At 43.2% G+C, this 17,336-nt stretch overlaps 1 protein-coding gene across 1 annotated transcript; it reads left to right on the top strand.

Annotated features, from left to right (window-relative positions):
* Positions 1 to 8,921: 8,921 nt before the first annotated feature.
* ppp1caa (protein phosphatase 1, catalytic subunit, alpha isozyme a) lies at positions 8,922 to 17,336 on the top strand. The gene is made up of 8 exons (XM_015948743.3): positions 8,922 to 9,058; positions 9,347 to 9,449; positions 14,577 to 14,708; positions 15,376 to 15,606; positions 15,693 to 15,797; positions 15,881 to 16,104; positions 16,536 to 16,670; positions 16,886 to 17,336. Exons 2-8 carry the CDS (start codon positions 9,395 to 9,397, stop codon positions 17,000 to 17,002), a joined length of 999 nt encoding a protein of 332 aa, XP_015804229.1. The 5' UTR covers positions 8,922 to 9,058; positions 9,347 to 9,394; the 3' UTR covers positions 17,003 to 17,336.

The raw sequence follows: 17,336 nt of genomic DNA, 5'->3' as shown, positions 1-17,336 counted from the left end.
GGCGACGGGGAACCAGGAGGCGGGACCAAAGAAGCCTAGAAGGCCGGCGACGGGGAACCAGGAGGCGGGACCAGGGAAGCCTTGGGGGCCGGCGACAGGGAACCAGGAGGCGGGACCAAGGAAGCCTTGGGGGTGGGCGATGGGGAACCAGGAGGCGGGACCAGGAAACCCTGGGGATAGGGGGTTTTGGAGGAGGAGGACGAGGAAGGGTCTCTGGAGACGGGGACTGTGACTGGAACACTTGAGACTTGGGAGACTGGAACACTTGCGACTGGGAGACCGGAACACTCGTGACTGGGAGACTTGAGACTTGGGAGACTGGAACACTTGTGAGTGGAACACTTGAGACTTGGGAGACTGGAACACTTGTGGGGAGACTTGAGACAGGAGGCGGCAACCCTTGGACTGGAGGCATCGACCCTTGGACTGGAGGCGTCAACCATTGGACTGGAGGCGTTGACCCTTGGACTGGAGGCGTCGACCCTTGGACTGGAGGCGTCGACCCTTGGCCTAGAGGCGTCGACCCTTGTCCTGGAGGCGTCGAACCTTGGCCTGGAGGCGTCGACCCTTGGCCTGGAGGCGTCGACTTCTGGCCTGGAGGCGTCGACTTCTGGCCTGGAGGCGTCTACCCTTGGCCTGGAGGCGTCGACCCTTGGACTGGAGGCGTCGACCCTTGAACTGGAGGCGTCGACCCTTGGACTGGCTGGACCGGAGCCTCTTGGACGGGCTGGACCGGAGCCTCTTGGACGGGCTGGACCGGAGCCTCTTGGACGGGCTGGACCGGAGCCTCTTGGACGGGCTGGACCGGAGCCTGTGCGTCCTCCACTGCTGAAGCAGGATGCGATGCATCCTCTCGGACCACCGCCGAAGCAGGATACTGTGAGTCCTCTGGGACCACCACTGAAGCAGGATGCTGTGTGTCCTCTGGGACCACCGCTGAAGCTGGATGCTCTGCATCCTCTGGGACCACTGCTGAAGCAGGATGCTGTGCATCCTCAGGGACCACCGCTGAGGCAAGATGGGGGTGATGGCAGATGGAGTTCAGAAGTGGGTTGCAAAGCAGGGGCCTCTTGGACAGGCGGCACAGCTCTGGCTTCAGGAGACTGCTGGTGATGGTGGTGACGTTTGTGACGAGTGCGTCTCCTCGGAGGTGCGGGGATGATGTCTGCAGAAACGGGGGGAGAAGAGGAGATTTCTGGGACATCTACTGACCAAGAGCGCAGACCTTGAGGTGAGGATTCAGCTCCCTTAGCAACCTGACCCACCAGAAGTCTGGAGGTGGCATCAGGAGGAACTGTGCCTCGCCAGCAACGCTGATCAGGAGATGAAACCCGGACTCTTTGCTGCTGTGAAGTGGAGGGTGGACTCATCTGAGGTGCTGAGACGGCATCAACATGTACAGGAGGGATGGAGATGAAACCGGATCTGATTGTCTGAGACGACGTAGGGCGGGAATGGAGAATAGGAGCAGATGGAGGAGGATCACGGCCAAAAGCGTGGAGCAGCACTGAGGCAAATTCCCAGAACGACATCGTCTTGAGGAACTCGACATCGAAATTGTCTGCGACCCACCGCAAGGCTTTGCCTCTCAAACGACACACCATGAAGGTGATTTTGCTGAGCTCCGGGATTCCAGATCCAAGCAATGGGCACAGTTCCGAATGAAATCCCTATAGGTATCCGGGTCACCATAATAACAGTTCATCGGCTGGTCCGTTGGTGTGTCCAGAGGTTCTGCTGGGTCCTGGGATGGTCGGTCCATTCTGTCACGTTGCGGTGTTGGTAGGACCCAAAATGCAGTACCCAGGATGACACGAGGTAGAGATGATGAATAAGAAAAAATCCTTTATTCTAAGGAGAACAAAAATAAGTCCAAAGGCTGGGAGCCAACATCCAGATAAAGATCTGGAAAACCAAAAACTCTAGAGAACACGAGAAGACCAAAAACCCTAATAATCCAAGACGAGAGACGAGAGACGAGAGTGACAGAATACAATCAATGGACCGACACCAAACAGAGACAAGACAGGGCTTAATTACACAGGGAGAACAATTAAGGAAACAGGAAGCAGGTATGTGGAGTGAGGGCTGGAAGGCAGGTGACACAAATTATCTAAATGGGGGAAACAGAACCAATGGAGGGCAGACAAACCTAAACCAAAAACTAAACCTAAGACTGAGGGAGGACTCACACAAACACATACACATACAAACACTGAGCAGGGGAATGGCCACACACACACCGAGCTGGGGACAAAGAGGCTGGAGCTACAGAACGAGAAGGAAGACCTGGAGGGCTGGGGATGAATGAATGACACAGGACCTGGGAGGAATGGACTTTAAAAGGGCTACAAACATAAGACACATAATTGAGACGCAGACAAAGGACACATGAGTGCGCTACGAGACACAGAAGGGAATCTAGAGAGGATGGAGAAACACCAGGAGGCACATGAAGGAAGGGGCAGACGCAGACCATGACAGTGTGTCTCAGAAATCTTTAGCTAACAAGCTATAGCAAAAGTTACAGTATGACAAGAATGTTGTGTTTCACCGACATGAGCAGGGAGATCTTGTTCTTATAGATGACCTAGCTCAGAAGATGAATAAAGTAGCACCTAGGTGGAACGGGTAGTTTGTTACCCAGAATAAATTACTTATGTTTAATGATCCCAAACAAGCCACCATATGTCTGGTTTAGATCTCTGGTCTTCTCAATCACTGAATTCCTTTAGCAGGATAAACCTCCACGAATTAGCTTAAAAACACTTCAGAAGACCAAAGATAGAGGAGGACTGGATCTACCTAACTTGTATCATTATTTCTTAGCCAACAGGCTGCAATACCAAGATGGTTTCAAGATAACCCATTAGATGAGTCCTTGTTAGATATAGAACAGTGTAGCGACATGAATGGCCTCATATTTGTGACCCAAAGGTCACACTTCCCCAGCTAGGTCGAGCTGGGTCGAGCTGAACTTCTGTCCCACAGATTATCCATCACAGGAGCCATGCAGTCTGCTAAAACCATCTTTTATCTGTCTGCTGATCCTCCGCAAGATGGACACTTCAAGATTTTAAAATAATCATTTTTAATGAACTCTTTTTACTGTTTATTACAAGGTTTATTATAATCATCATAAATAATCATCATGGTTCATTATAAATGTATTTATTTACTGAAATGACTTATTATTCTGTGGTTAATAATAATTATTGTTTATGATAATCAGTAATGTTTGATCAGTAACCAGAAGGTCATTTGCACGTGTACACATCATGCAGAACTGAATCCAGGGTACAGTTAACTTGCTCTCACATGTCTTTGCTCCATAACAACAAGCTTTCTGACGCTGAGAGGGTGTGTTCTGAGGTTTTGTTAAAACCAAAAACTCCTCAGTTCAACTGCAGTTCTCCAACCAAGCAGATACTCTCCGTGGTGACGAGAGTACCAGAGGACGAGGGTCGGCTGCCCGAAGTCTCACTAAGCTGTTCTGTCACGCTGATAGAATCACTCCGAATAAATGCCACCTGTAACCAGCTGACGCAAAACTCCTTCAGAGTTATTGATTTTGAGACGCAACTAGTTTCATCAGTCGTTGTGACCCGGAGACATCTCAGGACCGATTTGGTCGCACTAAGGTCCTTCTACCAACCTCGTGCTCGGAGGACACCATCTCCACCTGACATCTCAGATCCAACTGAGGGTCTCCTGATTGGGTGAGGTAGACACTTTCCGACAGATGGCGTCCGATGCTGTTCTCTCTAAGAAACAATTCAGTTAGCTGCAAAACAACTTTTTCCACCCAGAACGCGTTTCTCTCTCTGAAAGAAATCTTCTGAGGTTCATCCATGCATCCAAACATCGCATTTGATTTTAATTTCCATTCAGACACAGGGTTGTTTTTAAAATCAAGTTTTAATATCAAAGCTGTTTTAAATTGTCACTTATAAATTGTCATGTTTAAAATTGTTAGTAATAAATTCTTAACTTTTTAAACCTGACTCTTCTTTGAAATGAAACACAGAATGGTGTATATTTGGTTATTGAATAAGCAAAGATTCCATTAAGTCTTCTGTTTAATAAATAAACGTTTGCTATTAATTTAATTATCTTAAATTAAAAATTAATCTTTGGATTAAATGTAGACCAAGCCCGTTGGTGCATGAACTTCTATCGATTGCATAAATATTCTAGATATTTATGCATGATATGTTCATATGCTAATGTGTCTGATCTTTTCTCAGGATCTAGCAAAGCTGATAGCAAACAGTGTTAAATCCTAGTATGTAGATTGTCTACGCTACAACAGACACTTTGCAATACGATAGAGCTTTCAGACTTACCATTTATTAGCTCAAGCATAAGAAAACATGAAGACTTCAAAAGTATTAGTATCAGCACCTCTCTGAAAGCATGGTGGAAGTATCTTAAAATGACAGAGTCTTCACTAGTACCATGCAGACGCACATCTATCTGGAATAATCCTGATATTTTGCAAAATAATAAAATGATGAACCTTCCGGACTGGAAAAATAAAGGAATCCTATACCTGGAACACATATATGAAGGATTGGACTTCATCCCATTTAATAGAATAGTCTCCCAATTTGGAATAGATGAGAATAGCTTTTTAGAATATCACCAAATTAAATCTGTAGTCAAACAAAAATTTAAGCTCAATAAAATAGAATTACAAACACCACCAAGGGTATTAGACTTCTATAATCTCAAACCCCCCAAACTACTGTCTAAAGTATATAAGACACTGTCCAAAATAGACAATAGAATAGCAATCCCTACTGAATAATGGGAGGTGGATCTATCAGTTAGCTTTGACCAGAACTTCTGGTCCCAAACTTGTTTAAAAACTTTTAAAATGATCAGACACCCCAATTTACAGTTCATTCAGTACAAAATTCTACACCGAGCACACTATACAGGTTGTTCAAGATGGGGTTTGTGTAATCTGACACCTGTGCACACTGCACAAACAACATTCCTGACAATTACATTCACGCACTGTGGTCCTGTCCACCTGTCCAGGAATTTTGGGGTAGAGAATGTGAGGATCTGTCAAAATGTCTGAAATGTCATATCCCAACTTCCCCCTCTCTTTGTTTACTGGGAAACCTGGACGATGTCCCGATTGAAACATCTTTGGTTCACGTGGTTCTGACTGCCATATGCATCGCTAAGAAAAGCCCTGTTTAATCATGCTTGTTTTTTTATATTTCTGTTGAACCAAAGTTTGAAAGCAATGTCATGATTTTAGATTTACTATTACTTTTGTCAAAATAAACAAATGTCAGTAACAGCTGTTCTTTTTCCTTTAATGGGTGGGTATAAAAAACTAGAGGAACTAAAATGACAAAATTAATAAAGTCCATACACTAAATCAAGTAAAGTATTCATTTTATTCAACTTATTTAATACAATTTTATTTGACGTATTTCTGTCCTGGTCATGGGTTGTCCATAATGAACACCATGTTCAAGCATAAAGGTGTTTTATGTGCTCTTGGCACCAGGATGCCTTAGGCCGCAGTTCAATGATTGACTTTGTTGCTGTTTCATCTGATCTGCAGCCGCATGTAGGACACTCGAGTGAAGAGAGGAGCAGAGCTCTCAAATGACCACTAACTGGTGGTAAGTTGACTTCGATGGTGGGGAGGAAGCTGGTCAGATCTGGCAGGTCTAAACGTATTGTGAGGGTCTGCTGGGATTGTCTGGCGGATTCTGCTGTCAGAAGGAGCCTCAAATTCCACCTCCAACAGAATTTCAGAAGCAGGGGACATTGAGTTGGGTTGGACTGTCCAATTTCTGGTGCTGAGGTCACTGAGGTGGATGAGATCTGGACAGAGTTCCTTAAGGCTCTGGATGTTCTGGGGCTATGTTGGTTGACACAGCTATGCAACATCGTGTGGATATCGGGGCAGTTCCACTGGATTGGCAGACTGGGGTGGCGGTCCTCTTGTTTACACAGAGTGTGTTCCAACTACAGAAGGATCACACTCCTGGGCCTCGCTGGTAAGGTCTATTCAGGGGTTCTGGAGAGGAGGGCCCATCGGACTGTCAAACCTCAGATTCAGGAGGAACATTGTGGTTTACATCCTGGCCGTGGAACACTGGACCTAGGGCCTCATTTAAAAAGCTTGCTTACGCACAAAACGGGTTCGGAAAACTGCGTAAGCAACCTTCCATGCAAACTTTTGGATTTATAAAAGAAAACTGAGCGGAAAAATGTGCACAACTTTAACCCTCCCACTGTCTTTATGGGTGACCCTGTGAGGAAAGTTGACCATTGAGCAGGATTGATGGTTTATCCCTTGAGGTCCACGTGGCAGGGGTGAGGTGGTGCTCACTCCTCACCCCTGCCACGTGGACCTCAAGGGATAAACCATCAATCCTGCTCAATGGTCAACTTTCCTCACAGGGTCACCCATAAAGACAGTGGGAGGGTTAAGTTGACTGAGGACCTGGCTTACGTACATTTTGGACATGGAGAGCACCTGCAGTGCTGCTGCTGAGAAGGATACAATTATGAATTCCAGCAGTATTATCACTTGTACCTCTTCATGCGCACACAGAACAAGCTGCATCTGCAGTGATGCAGGTGTTTTACCAGTCTGCCGTGGTGAAGAGAGAGCTGAGGCGGAAGGCAAAGCTCTCGATTTACTGGTCAGTCTACGTTCCTGCCCTCACCTATGGTCACAAGTTTTGGGTAGTGATCGAAAGAATGACATTGTAAACACAAGAGGCTGAAATGAGTTTTCTCCACAGGGTGACTGGGCTCTCTGAGAAACTTGGTCATCCAGGAGGGGCTGATTCTCCACATCGAGAGGAGCCAGTTAAGGTGGCTTGGGAATCTGGTCAGGATGTCTCTACATCCAACTGGGAGGAGACCCAAGAGAACACCCAGGACATGCTGGAGGGACTATGTCTCTCGACTGGCCAGGGAATGCCTTGGGATTCCCCAGGAAGAGCTGGCCCAAGTGGCTGGGGAGAGTGATCTCTAGGCTTCTCGGCTTAGGCTGCTACCCCGCAACCCGACTCTGGATAAGTGGTGGAAAATGGATGGATGGATGGATTATTTCATGTTCTAAATATTCTACTTTATTCTCTCTCACTTTTCAGTAATCCAGAGAGCATCAGCTTCTCTGATACTCATTTATCCCAGCTTGTGTGGCTTATTCCCACGAAACCTCCTACATAACAGTATTTTGCTAACATTCATTTTTTCTTTCCAGCACAAATTTTCTGCCACATTTTACATAAGATGCACAAACCTGAATCATCCCATCTTTTGCTTTCAATCTTTTGTGGTTTTTTGTCCAAAAAACAAAACAAAACCTTCCTAACATCTATGTTTCAACCTCCCCAGTCCTGTTTCTCATGCACAGCACGCAGGTCGCTGAAGCACTTCTTCTGGAGAGACTCCATCAGGCTGCATGCAGAATACACTACGCAGCAGTGCCCTCTTTGGTGGATTTTAACACTGCATGTAACTTCTAAGAGATTTTAGTGTGTTCAGCTTTGGTACACATTCCTGCAGTCAGCATGCAATTGCACGCTCCATCAAAGGTTACGACATATGTAGCATTGTGCTGTTTGATCAAATAGCATATTTCAGGGTGGCCTTTTATTGTGGGCAGTCTAAGGCACACCTGTACATTATTCATGCTGTCTAATCAGCCCTGTGATATGCTACAACCTGTGAGGTAGGATGGATTATCTTGGTAAAGGAAAAGTGCTCACTACACGTAGACAGATTTCAGAACACTATTTGAGAGTCATGGATCTTTTGTGTTTGTAGACAAAATTTCAGATGTTTAAATGTCCAATATATGCACTGAACAAAAATATAAATGCAACACTTGTTTTTGCTCCCATTTTTCATGAGCTGCACTCAATTTTCATATGCATTAATTATAAGGTTTTGTTTCCAAATGGGAGGTTCCCACCACTGCCTGTTTGACCGAGTCACACATCTTGTCACGCCCAAACAATCCAAAAATGGGAATAGAGGTGGAGCTGAGGGTGGGGCTGTCACGTTTGGAACAGTGTTGGAACAGGTTGGAACAAATGAGTCAGTGTAGCTACTAACTTACTTAGGTAACTCAAGAAGGGTTCCAGAGACTGGGGTAGCCAACTCGCTTGGGTGTGAGGCTTTAGTTATGCTGGTTGCTTGTGGAGATCTAGCTGGGGCACACCGGAGGCGGACGTGCCGCGTTGCACCCAAGATTTTGAGAAGTAGTCACACAGGAACGCTGAGCGCTTCATGGAGAGCCCTACGATAGTCACGTCACACGGGACTTGAGAACAGGAAGCAGGAAGTGACTGTTGTTTTTACGTGATCAGACTTGCCGTAATGTTTTTGTGAGACTCAAATTCTTTACTTTAATTATTATTAATCAACCTAAAAAAATTTTTTTTTGAACCAGGCTTTAAAGACTCTTAGTCCAATTCACAGAGGTGGAGAAATAAAATAAATAAGTAAACATTGTACAGATTTGATAAAATGAAATTAGCACAACATGACAGGCTAAAGCACAAGAGACAAAACAATTATGAAAACAAAAACAAGAGACAGTAATAACAGTAGTGTGAAAAGTATACAATATAGTAACTCCTAAAAAAGACTGTAATACCAGTGTTTCCACATCTTTGACTAGATTTCTATTTGAGTTGGTTATTTCTTCTATATGAACACGTGGTGGCGCAAATTGAGTTAGAAATCTGAGCCGTTGTGAAAGACAAGGGGCGGAGGCTCGTTTTCGGACAGATTCAGCAGTCAACCAATAGGATTCGACAATGACTTCTGAAATGTTCCATAGACCAATCATCATTCGAGAAATGTGTGACGTCTTAAGTTTGATTCAGCCCCTCGTGTTACAGTAGACGCTCGATTTAAACGGCCTTCTTTTAAAGTTCCTGGTGGGGGGGTGGTGGTGGGAAGAGTTGCGCGACCTCGACAAAGGAGGAAAACGGCCACAATTCGACTCAGAGATATTTAAGTTCCAGGGTTGAAGTAACAGCAGGGTAGACATCACTCTAAGGTCTGGAAACATTTAATGCATTGCTAGAGCTAACGATCCGTGGTCTAGTAATGTGTATCTGTAGCTTACTTCGGCTGGATTCAATAAAGTTTGTTTAAAAAAAAAGTGTAGCTAATGCTATTTGGCTAGCGGCGTCGTTAGCTCGATCTCCGCTAAGCTCATTGATTATTCTCTGTTGCTAGATTCATCAGCGCGGTAGATTCGTTAATAACAAAATGTGAGCGGTGACATATTTTATGACTAACAACAGGCACGCATATCTTGTTGTCTTTATTCTTTCATTATAAGGTGAAAACCAAGGTCTCGACTTCCCGATAACGTCAGAAAATACAGAAAATGGCGGAGCCGGACAAATTAAACATCGACTCTATAATTCAGCGTCTCCTGGAAGGTGAGAAATATTCTGTCCGTTACGTAGCAGATTATATTTTTGTGAGCTTGTAAATGCTAGATGGTGGTAAACTGTTAACTAGGTTGGCCAGTAAAAAAGGTTAAAGACACGATAAAGTGGCTGTTTTGTGTTTCTTTTCTCCGCCGCCGCAGTTGGATATTTTTTACACAAAATGTTTTTATTTTACTCAAGTTTCTCTGATAACCGGCTCCATCCTCACGGTTTCTCTTTATTTGTTCTTAATTTAAATCAAATGCATGACTGTACACAGTGGTGTATGAACTTCATAATGTCTTCAGATGTAAACCAAATGTTTTTTTTTTATTTTGTAGCCTTTTCTGTAGACATTTCATTTCTTGTTTATCATTTTATGTAAACTATATATTTTGGGTTTGAGCAGCATTGTTGGTAGTTGGAGGATTTGAAATGGTTCTGTAAGTAAAAAGATCATTACTCTGATTCAAGGTAATGTTTGTACAGACAGATCGGTTGTAGTCATTTAGTTACCTTTTACAAACTAAGATTGTGCTATTTTAAGTCTTTATCACATGTGTAAGGTGTGGGTTCCTTCTGTCTTTATTGGCTGAAAAAGTGCTCTTCATACAATTTCTAAATGGACATAAGGACTTTTACAAGTATTTCAACTTTCACAATATGATTGTGCAGCGGGACCATATGACCCTATGGTGTGCCTACACCTGAACTGACCCACTCTGACCAATACCTACACTGACTTGTATAACGTAGCTGATTCACTAATTTTTGTCTCCCTACATTGTCATTTCATTGTGTTTATTCGTTTAAAATTTAGCATATCATTAATTTTTTCTTGCTCCAAGTACTGCACCAATTTCCTAATGGGATTCTCGCATAAATGACAATAAAACCCTCCTGATTCTCAAGGAGCCTTGAGTGCAACAAATGCAGACAAAACTTCTCACCATGAACTTGATTTCATAAGCAAAAGAAATTGTTGTAATCCAGACATTCAAACACTTTGGGCTCCAGGTCCCAAATTTAGCAGTCTCAAGGACTTCTGACCCACTGGTTGAAGTGCACAAAAAGTAATAATTTGATCCAACGTTGGCATAATGATAACACACACACAACCTCCAAAGAACTCCAACCACTGGGTCTTGTCAGGACAAAAACAGAAAAGCTGTAGAAAAGAACCAAGCAATGGAATTTGACAGATTACACACAAACTCACTAAAGGGTAAAACACTTAGTTGGTGAAAGGCATTAATTTATTTCTGGTGATCAAAACCGTTTGCTATAACCAAACACTTTGAGGGCATTAATTTAAACTTAATGAATTACATGAATGATGGGTCAGATCTACATTACATGCTTACCTCCAGTAAAAAAAATAAGTTTGCATCCATCTTTGCATCTTGCACAAGAATAGTAGTTAAAGGTGGAATATGGAACACGAACACCACAGCAACAGCTAGTGTGTGGAGATTAAAGTTGCAACAATAGAACAAGGTTTCCAGTCATCTGCAAGCTAGGTTCACTGCCGATACGTGACATTTTTCATTTGGGTCCGTCTGTTGTAGGCTTCACCTACACTCACTGAGAAGGATAATGACATCTGGGCTCAGAAGCAGCTGCTTGACTTGCCGAGTCGTCCGTTTTCCACAATGCCAGCCTCGCTGTGCGCAGCAAGCTGTTTGGCAACCCACAGCGGTGCCCTCTATTGGCTGGTAGATGTAAACATAAACCCAGTGTCGTGCCTGTCAGAATATATATTTAATCTATATTATTATTAGATTTTTTTATTAAAATATATCTTTCAAAGGAAGTACTGTACCTTCATTCAGCATAATGCCTTGTGGGGGTATTAATTTTGAAAAATATATAGATTTTTATTAAATTGTTCCATATTCAACCTTTAAATAGTCTTTATTCATGAAGCTCAAATATAAATTGTTAGTATCTAGAAATATTAAGGTGTAAAACACTGTAACAACCATTTTTAGTCTTATTTCTGAGTATAATTGGTCACTTGGAGTTTTTCATGCAGGCTTGTACTTGTGATGCACAACTAAAGCCCACACTCGTTACATTCGTGAACAAAAATTAAAGAGAAAATGGGATGACCACAGAAAGCTAGATAGATAGATACTAGACAAGTTGGGAGTCGGATGCAAGCAGAGGTGTCATGGCCGACTGACCTGTTGCGGGTTCAGTTTGCTGCACCATGTTCTGCCAGGCTCAGCGCTTTGATGTGAGGCTTATTGTGTTTGAAGTGTTAAATAGCTAAGAACTGATTGAGCTAATTGGTTTGTTCATGTGATGAGCCCATTTATTTTTCTGCGGTTTCCCAGTAAACATATTTTGATAGTGACGCTCATGCAACTTCTAGTGGCACAAGATAAATTCCACCCCAGTGCAGCTGAAGGACTTGAAGCACGTAACCGGGCAAAACTATTTTACTTGGTTTGAACATTAACTGAAATTAACCGGGTAACTATGTACATCCCTACTTCTGATAGAAAATAAATGGTGAAACTCTAGGATTTGAAATTCCTGACAGATCTATGTCACACTGTCACTTAACATTCGTGGGCTCACCCATCATGACTTGCTGCGGGGAAGGCTGCTATTAGCGCCCAGGAAACTGCAAATAGCGTCTTTGCTAGTAGAACCGTTAGCATTAGAAACTTCACAACACAGCAGAACTCCTTCAGGCTTGTTATCTGTGGAGATGAAACATCAGTGTTGTAAGTCAGTGGTTGAGTCGCATTGCTGTTATCCAATCAAAGGAGAGATGTCCAAATATCAGGAAATAAGACTCCAAAAACTGCCGTCTGAAGCTCAGCTGTGATGTGGCTCACTTCTATTTCCTGAAATGGTGCTCTGGAGTTTTTGGCCAGTCTCGGTTTGGTTATGAAGCCCCTAGAAACACCTCAATCAGAACTCTCCCTGCATGATTGATATATATATATATATATATATATATATATATATATATATATATATATATATAGTTTGAGATTTTTTTGTCTATGGTCTAATTCTCAATGTGAGCTGGGTGCAGATATAAGCTTAAAGATCACACACTCTTCTTTATGTGACAGCATGCAAACACTTTATCTGGTTAATGTTTGGGGTCGATACTTTTCCCAGAAGCCTGTAGATGTATGTAATCTTAGCCTTCAGTTTGTTTACCTTCTTGTAAATAAAGCCACATGACTAGCCTTAGCTGAGCTGTTGGATGTGATTGGGATTATACTCAAATATGCATGTGCAGTGAAATATCCTCCTGGGACTTTGACATTGACTGAGGGACATGCTGGAGTATGCCGTACATGGATTGTTGCACTTGGACTGTGATAATAATGTCTGCCAAACACAGGAGATGACAAACAAGCCCGATAGTGGCAGTATTTATATCCTGTTATGCAACTCACACCCCTTTTTGTACATATGGTTATATTGCCTGGTAAATCAGTTGTATCTGCTGCGGTCGAGGTTGCGTGACATTGAAGAAAAGCTCCCTGCTGCATGTGCTACATTGAAACTTAGATTTAGTTTTTTCTCCTGTGCGTGAAACGAGGTTACCTCCCTGCTGCTGTGTTTTGAGACCAAACCAATTAACAGTGTTTGGATAATTAGGAGCTACAATTGGATTACTTGTGCAGATCTGAAGCTAGGCTAACTTGGGATTGTTGCTGATAGCATGTTAGCAGCGTGCAACATCACAGAATTCAAAGCATTGAGACGCAATTGCTGAACCGAATGAACTGCTGATTTCACCCCCACAGATTTGCAGCAGTACGGGTCCAGCTCTCTGGCTTTGAGCCCCTTGTTCAGTGTAGTGGAAAGTCTTTTGTGTACTCCCCTCATGACGGGGGCCATGAGGCTAACTTTGGAGTAAACTCCGCCAGGGCTTAACCTTCTGTAATCCAGGTTTTAGGCAACAAGCAGCCACACCGTATTTATAGCTGCTTTCTCGGCCTTTTGTGGTCCCTCCATTATCATGCTCTTTCTCCACTTTCATTTGGCAATTCCTACTTTTAATAGCACTACTCACACAGCAACAAGAGACAATTTAATCTGTGTTTAAATCATTCCTAGGCAAAGTTAACATACTGGAATGGTTTGTTGGCTAAGCTGAACCAAGTTTGTTTTTTCTGTCATCGGCCCGCTCATGTTATTGATTCTGTTAGTTATGCGAACTAAAGTGATTCACAGCTGCTGCAGCAGCTTGCATAAGGGTGCAGTGCACAAATGTGTTCTCAGCTGCAGCTCCTGGATCTGGACTTCTTTAAGAGCATATTTTTAGAACGTGGTCATTTTTATAATTGCAGACTGCCCGTGAGATTAGGGGACATCCTGGTGCCTATTGTGTCTGATGTCATCAGCGTGTGTGTGTGTGTGTGTGTGTGTGTGTGTGTGTGTGTGTGTGTGTGTGTGTGTGTGTGTGTGTGTGTGTGTGTGTGTGTGTGTGTGTGTGTGTGTGTGTGTGTGTGTGTGTGTGTGTGTGTGTGTGTGTGTGTGTGTGTGTGTGTGTGTGTGTGTGTGTGTGTGAACACACATGCAAACATTTGAAAAAACCTGCAGAATTCTAGAGGAAGCATTAATATGTTTACAAAAAGAAAACACTCATTTTTTCCTAAATGTTATTTATTAGTAACATTTTTACTTCAGTCATTTATTTAGTTACATTTCTGATATTTTATGTGTCGAAAGCGTTTATCTATCAGGAAATTGACTTGTGTGTTTTCAGCATTTCTGCTGCAGCATCAACATGAAGAGGAAGTGGTTTTACGCCTTTTAGCTTCGGTTTTAACATCAACTTCAAAACGAGCAAAACAAAGCCGCTTCTGAGGCTGAGCACGCCGTTACATGCTGCTCATCGTGCCCCCTAAGCTCTTACTTACTTGTTAGGAGTTTAATTCTTTCATTTCTAGAACAATATTACCTCTAAATGTTGTGAGTACCTGCTGAAATGACTGTTGGACTGAGCCGCTAACAGAACTTGACAGCATTTGGCTGGTGGGAGGTGTTAACCGTCCAGTCTGGTGGTCTGGTTCAAAATCCAAGCTTTGCTGTGTGTCACTTGTGATGTTTCTTCCATAAAATAAGTGACATCTCTCTTTTTCCTATTTCCTCCTCCAGTCAAAGGCTCTCGGCCAGGAAAGAATGTTCAGCTAACGGAGAACGAGATCCGCGGCCTCTGCCTGAAGTCCCGTGAGATCTTCCTGAGCCAGCCCATCCTGCTGGAACTGGAAGCTCCTTTAAAAATATGTGGTGAGTTTTTGTAAAAATTAGGGGCTGGAATGTAAAATTATAGTTTTTCTGTTTATTTTGAGTTTATTCCTCCTAATAGTTATTGCTCATAAACCAGGAGCTAATTAGACTTTTTCTCCTCACATAAAGGAAATCTTACACAACATGTTCCTCCATTGGCTGAAGTCTTATCCTGGGTTTACACAATGGCTGCCTTTTGTTTGGGTTTCAGCATATTACACATCCTACCATTTGTCATAGTATTTGTCACCTAAAGTCCTCTGGAGCAACTCGAAGCCCAAACTCTGCTTGATCAGACAACCACAATGTAGGTTATCACACCCAAAGTTCACAGCTAATCTGGCGACAAGGACAAGTTCGTCTTGCACAACACGTCCATTAATGACCTTATTATTAAAGCTTTAAAATAGTTTTATTGTGTGAACTTCATCAGCTTTTCTTTTCATAATTGTCTAAATAGCAAGTCGATCAATTACAATACAAAAACCAAAAGAATATTTTAGGGAGATTATATCACTAAGACTCTAAATTATCTTTTTCTATTAATAAAAGGAATGAGAGTTTCAGAATTGGTACGGTCCACTTAAAGGCTGGCTAGTTAAAAATAGGATTCTTCCTCATAAATGACAGTAACGCTGACATGGTGTTTCTTTGCTGCCCCCTGCAGGTGATGTCCATGGTCAGTACTATGATCTCCTCCGGCTCTTTGAATACGGAGGCTTCCCTCCTGAAAGCAACTACCTGTTCCTGGGGGACTACGTGGACAGAGGGAAGCAGTCCCTGGAGACCATCTGTCTGCTTCTAGCTTATAAGATCAAATACCCAGAGAACTTTTTCCTGCTGCGTGGCAATCACGAGTGCGCCTCTATTAATCGAATCTATGGTTTTTATGATGAGTGTAAGTGCAAAAGATGTCTGTGAATAATGAACAAGTCAGAGTTGGTTGTACAAATGCTGCAAATGTTTCTTTTTCTTTGCTGGTAGGTAAGCGACGGTATAACATAAAGCTGTGGAAGACCTTCACAGACTGCTTCAACTGTTTACCTGTGGCTGCCATTGTAGATGAGAAAATCTTCTGCTGTCACGGAGGTAGAGCTAGTGAACGTGTGCTTTACGGATGATGAAATATGAACGACTAACAAAACCTGATGTTCTCTCTGCGTCGTCTTTAGGCCTCTCTCCGGACCTCCAGTCCATGGAGCAGATCCGCAGAGTAATGCGACCCACAGACGTGCCTGACCAGGGTTTGTTGTGTGACCTGCTGTGGGCAGATCCAGACAAAGACGTCCTGGGTTGGGGCGAAAACGACCGTGGCGTCTCCTTCACATTCGGAGCAGATGTGGTGGCCAAATTTTTGCACAAACATGACATGGACCTAATATGCAGGGCGCACCAGGTGATGTTTGAGTGGTTTTGTGTAACTCGCCAGGAAAGCTCTGCTCCTGTTAACTTTGATCTCTGCTTGTTGTGGGGGTGTTATTGGGACATGAGTCAACACGCTGTGATATTGCGTCATCTATGTAAATTTAATCCTTTGAGGACTCTAGTGGCTTCTTCATTCTTCTAGCACTGATTCATTCGGACTTGAGTCACTTTTATGTTCCTCGTGTTTTTACTGGGATGCACCCTTCACAGGGGCACACAAAGGTTACGTACGGTAGTTCCTAATTTAGCTCAAGTACAACTGTAATGTAAGAACTGCAACTCAAACATTTCACAAACGTGTCGGGGAGGAAAATCTTTTTCCCTGATTATGTTTAATCGTTCTCACCTGGACCTGAGAAACCCTACTAGTCTTTGTTCTGACACTTTTATTTCTGTGCTAAGGTCGTGGAAGATGGTTATGAGTTTTTCGCAAAGAGGCAACTCGTCACTCTGTTCTCAGCGCCCAACTACTGTGGAGAGTTTGACAATGCTGGTGCCATGATGAGTGTGGACGAGACGCTCATGTGCTCCTTTCAGGTGGGTAAACACACGGCCTGTTTGTTACTGCTCCATGTAGCTTAGCTGAGTGATCTTCGTATCATTTGTGTGTGTGTGTGTGTGTGTGTTTCCTAGCTCCTTGTCAAACGGATGTTTAACATATTGAACTTGACAAATATTCAAATTGGGACTTTAAATTAGAAGAAATTGTGTTTGCCATTTTAATGTGGATCATTCCTTCATCTGTCTTGCAGATTCTGAAGCCAGCAGATAAGAAATTGTATTCTTTCGGAGGAGGAGGAGGAGTGGGATTAGGAAGACCGGTCACTCCTCCAAGAAATTCAGCCAAGGCCGCTAAGGCCAAGAAATAACACCTGCTGAGTTCCCTTCCTACAACCTTTTCACCCTCTGTTGGCCCAACTTTCTTTTTCTTTTTCTACCTCCTAATCTTGTTTCTCTTAGTTACCGAATGGCAACAAAGACGACCAGTGTCCAATGTTCATTCGTGTGTTATATATATTTTGTTTGTTTCTAAAACAAAGTTCAAACGTTTATCTGGTTATTTACGTGTGTGTGTGAGAGGGAGATGTGAGAACGACACAAAGGGAGTTGCTGTATTCTGTACGTTTTATTTCCCTTCCTCTTGGTCTTTCTGTTGGTTGCAGAGACGGGTTTGTCCCACTCATCATGTAAATCCTAGCCTGG

The sequence above is a fragment of the Nothobranchius furzeri genome, chromosome 5 (assembly GCF_043380555.1).
Source record: "Nothobranchius furzeri strain GRZ-AD chromosome 5, NfurGRZ-RIMD1, whole genome shotgun sequence".
NCBI lineage: Eukaryota > Metazoa > Chordata > Actinopteri > Cyprinodontiformes > Nothobranchiidae > Nothobranchius > Nothobranchius furzeri.
Note: the sequence above shows the minus strand (reverse complement) of the source record. Positions and strands in the feature narration are given on the sequence as shown.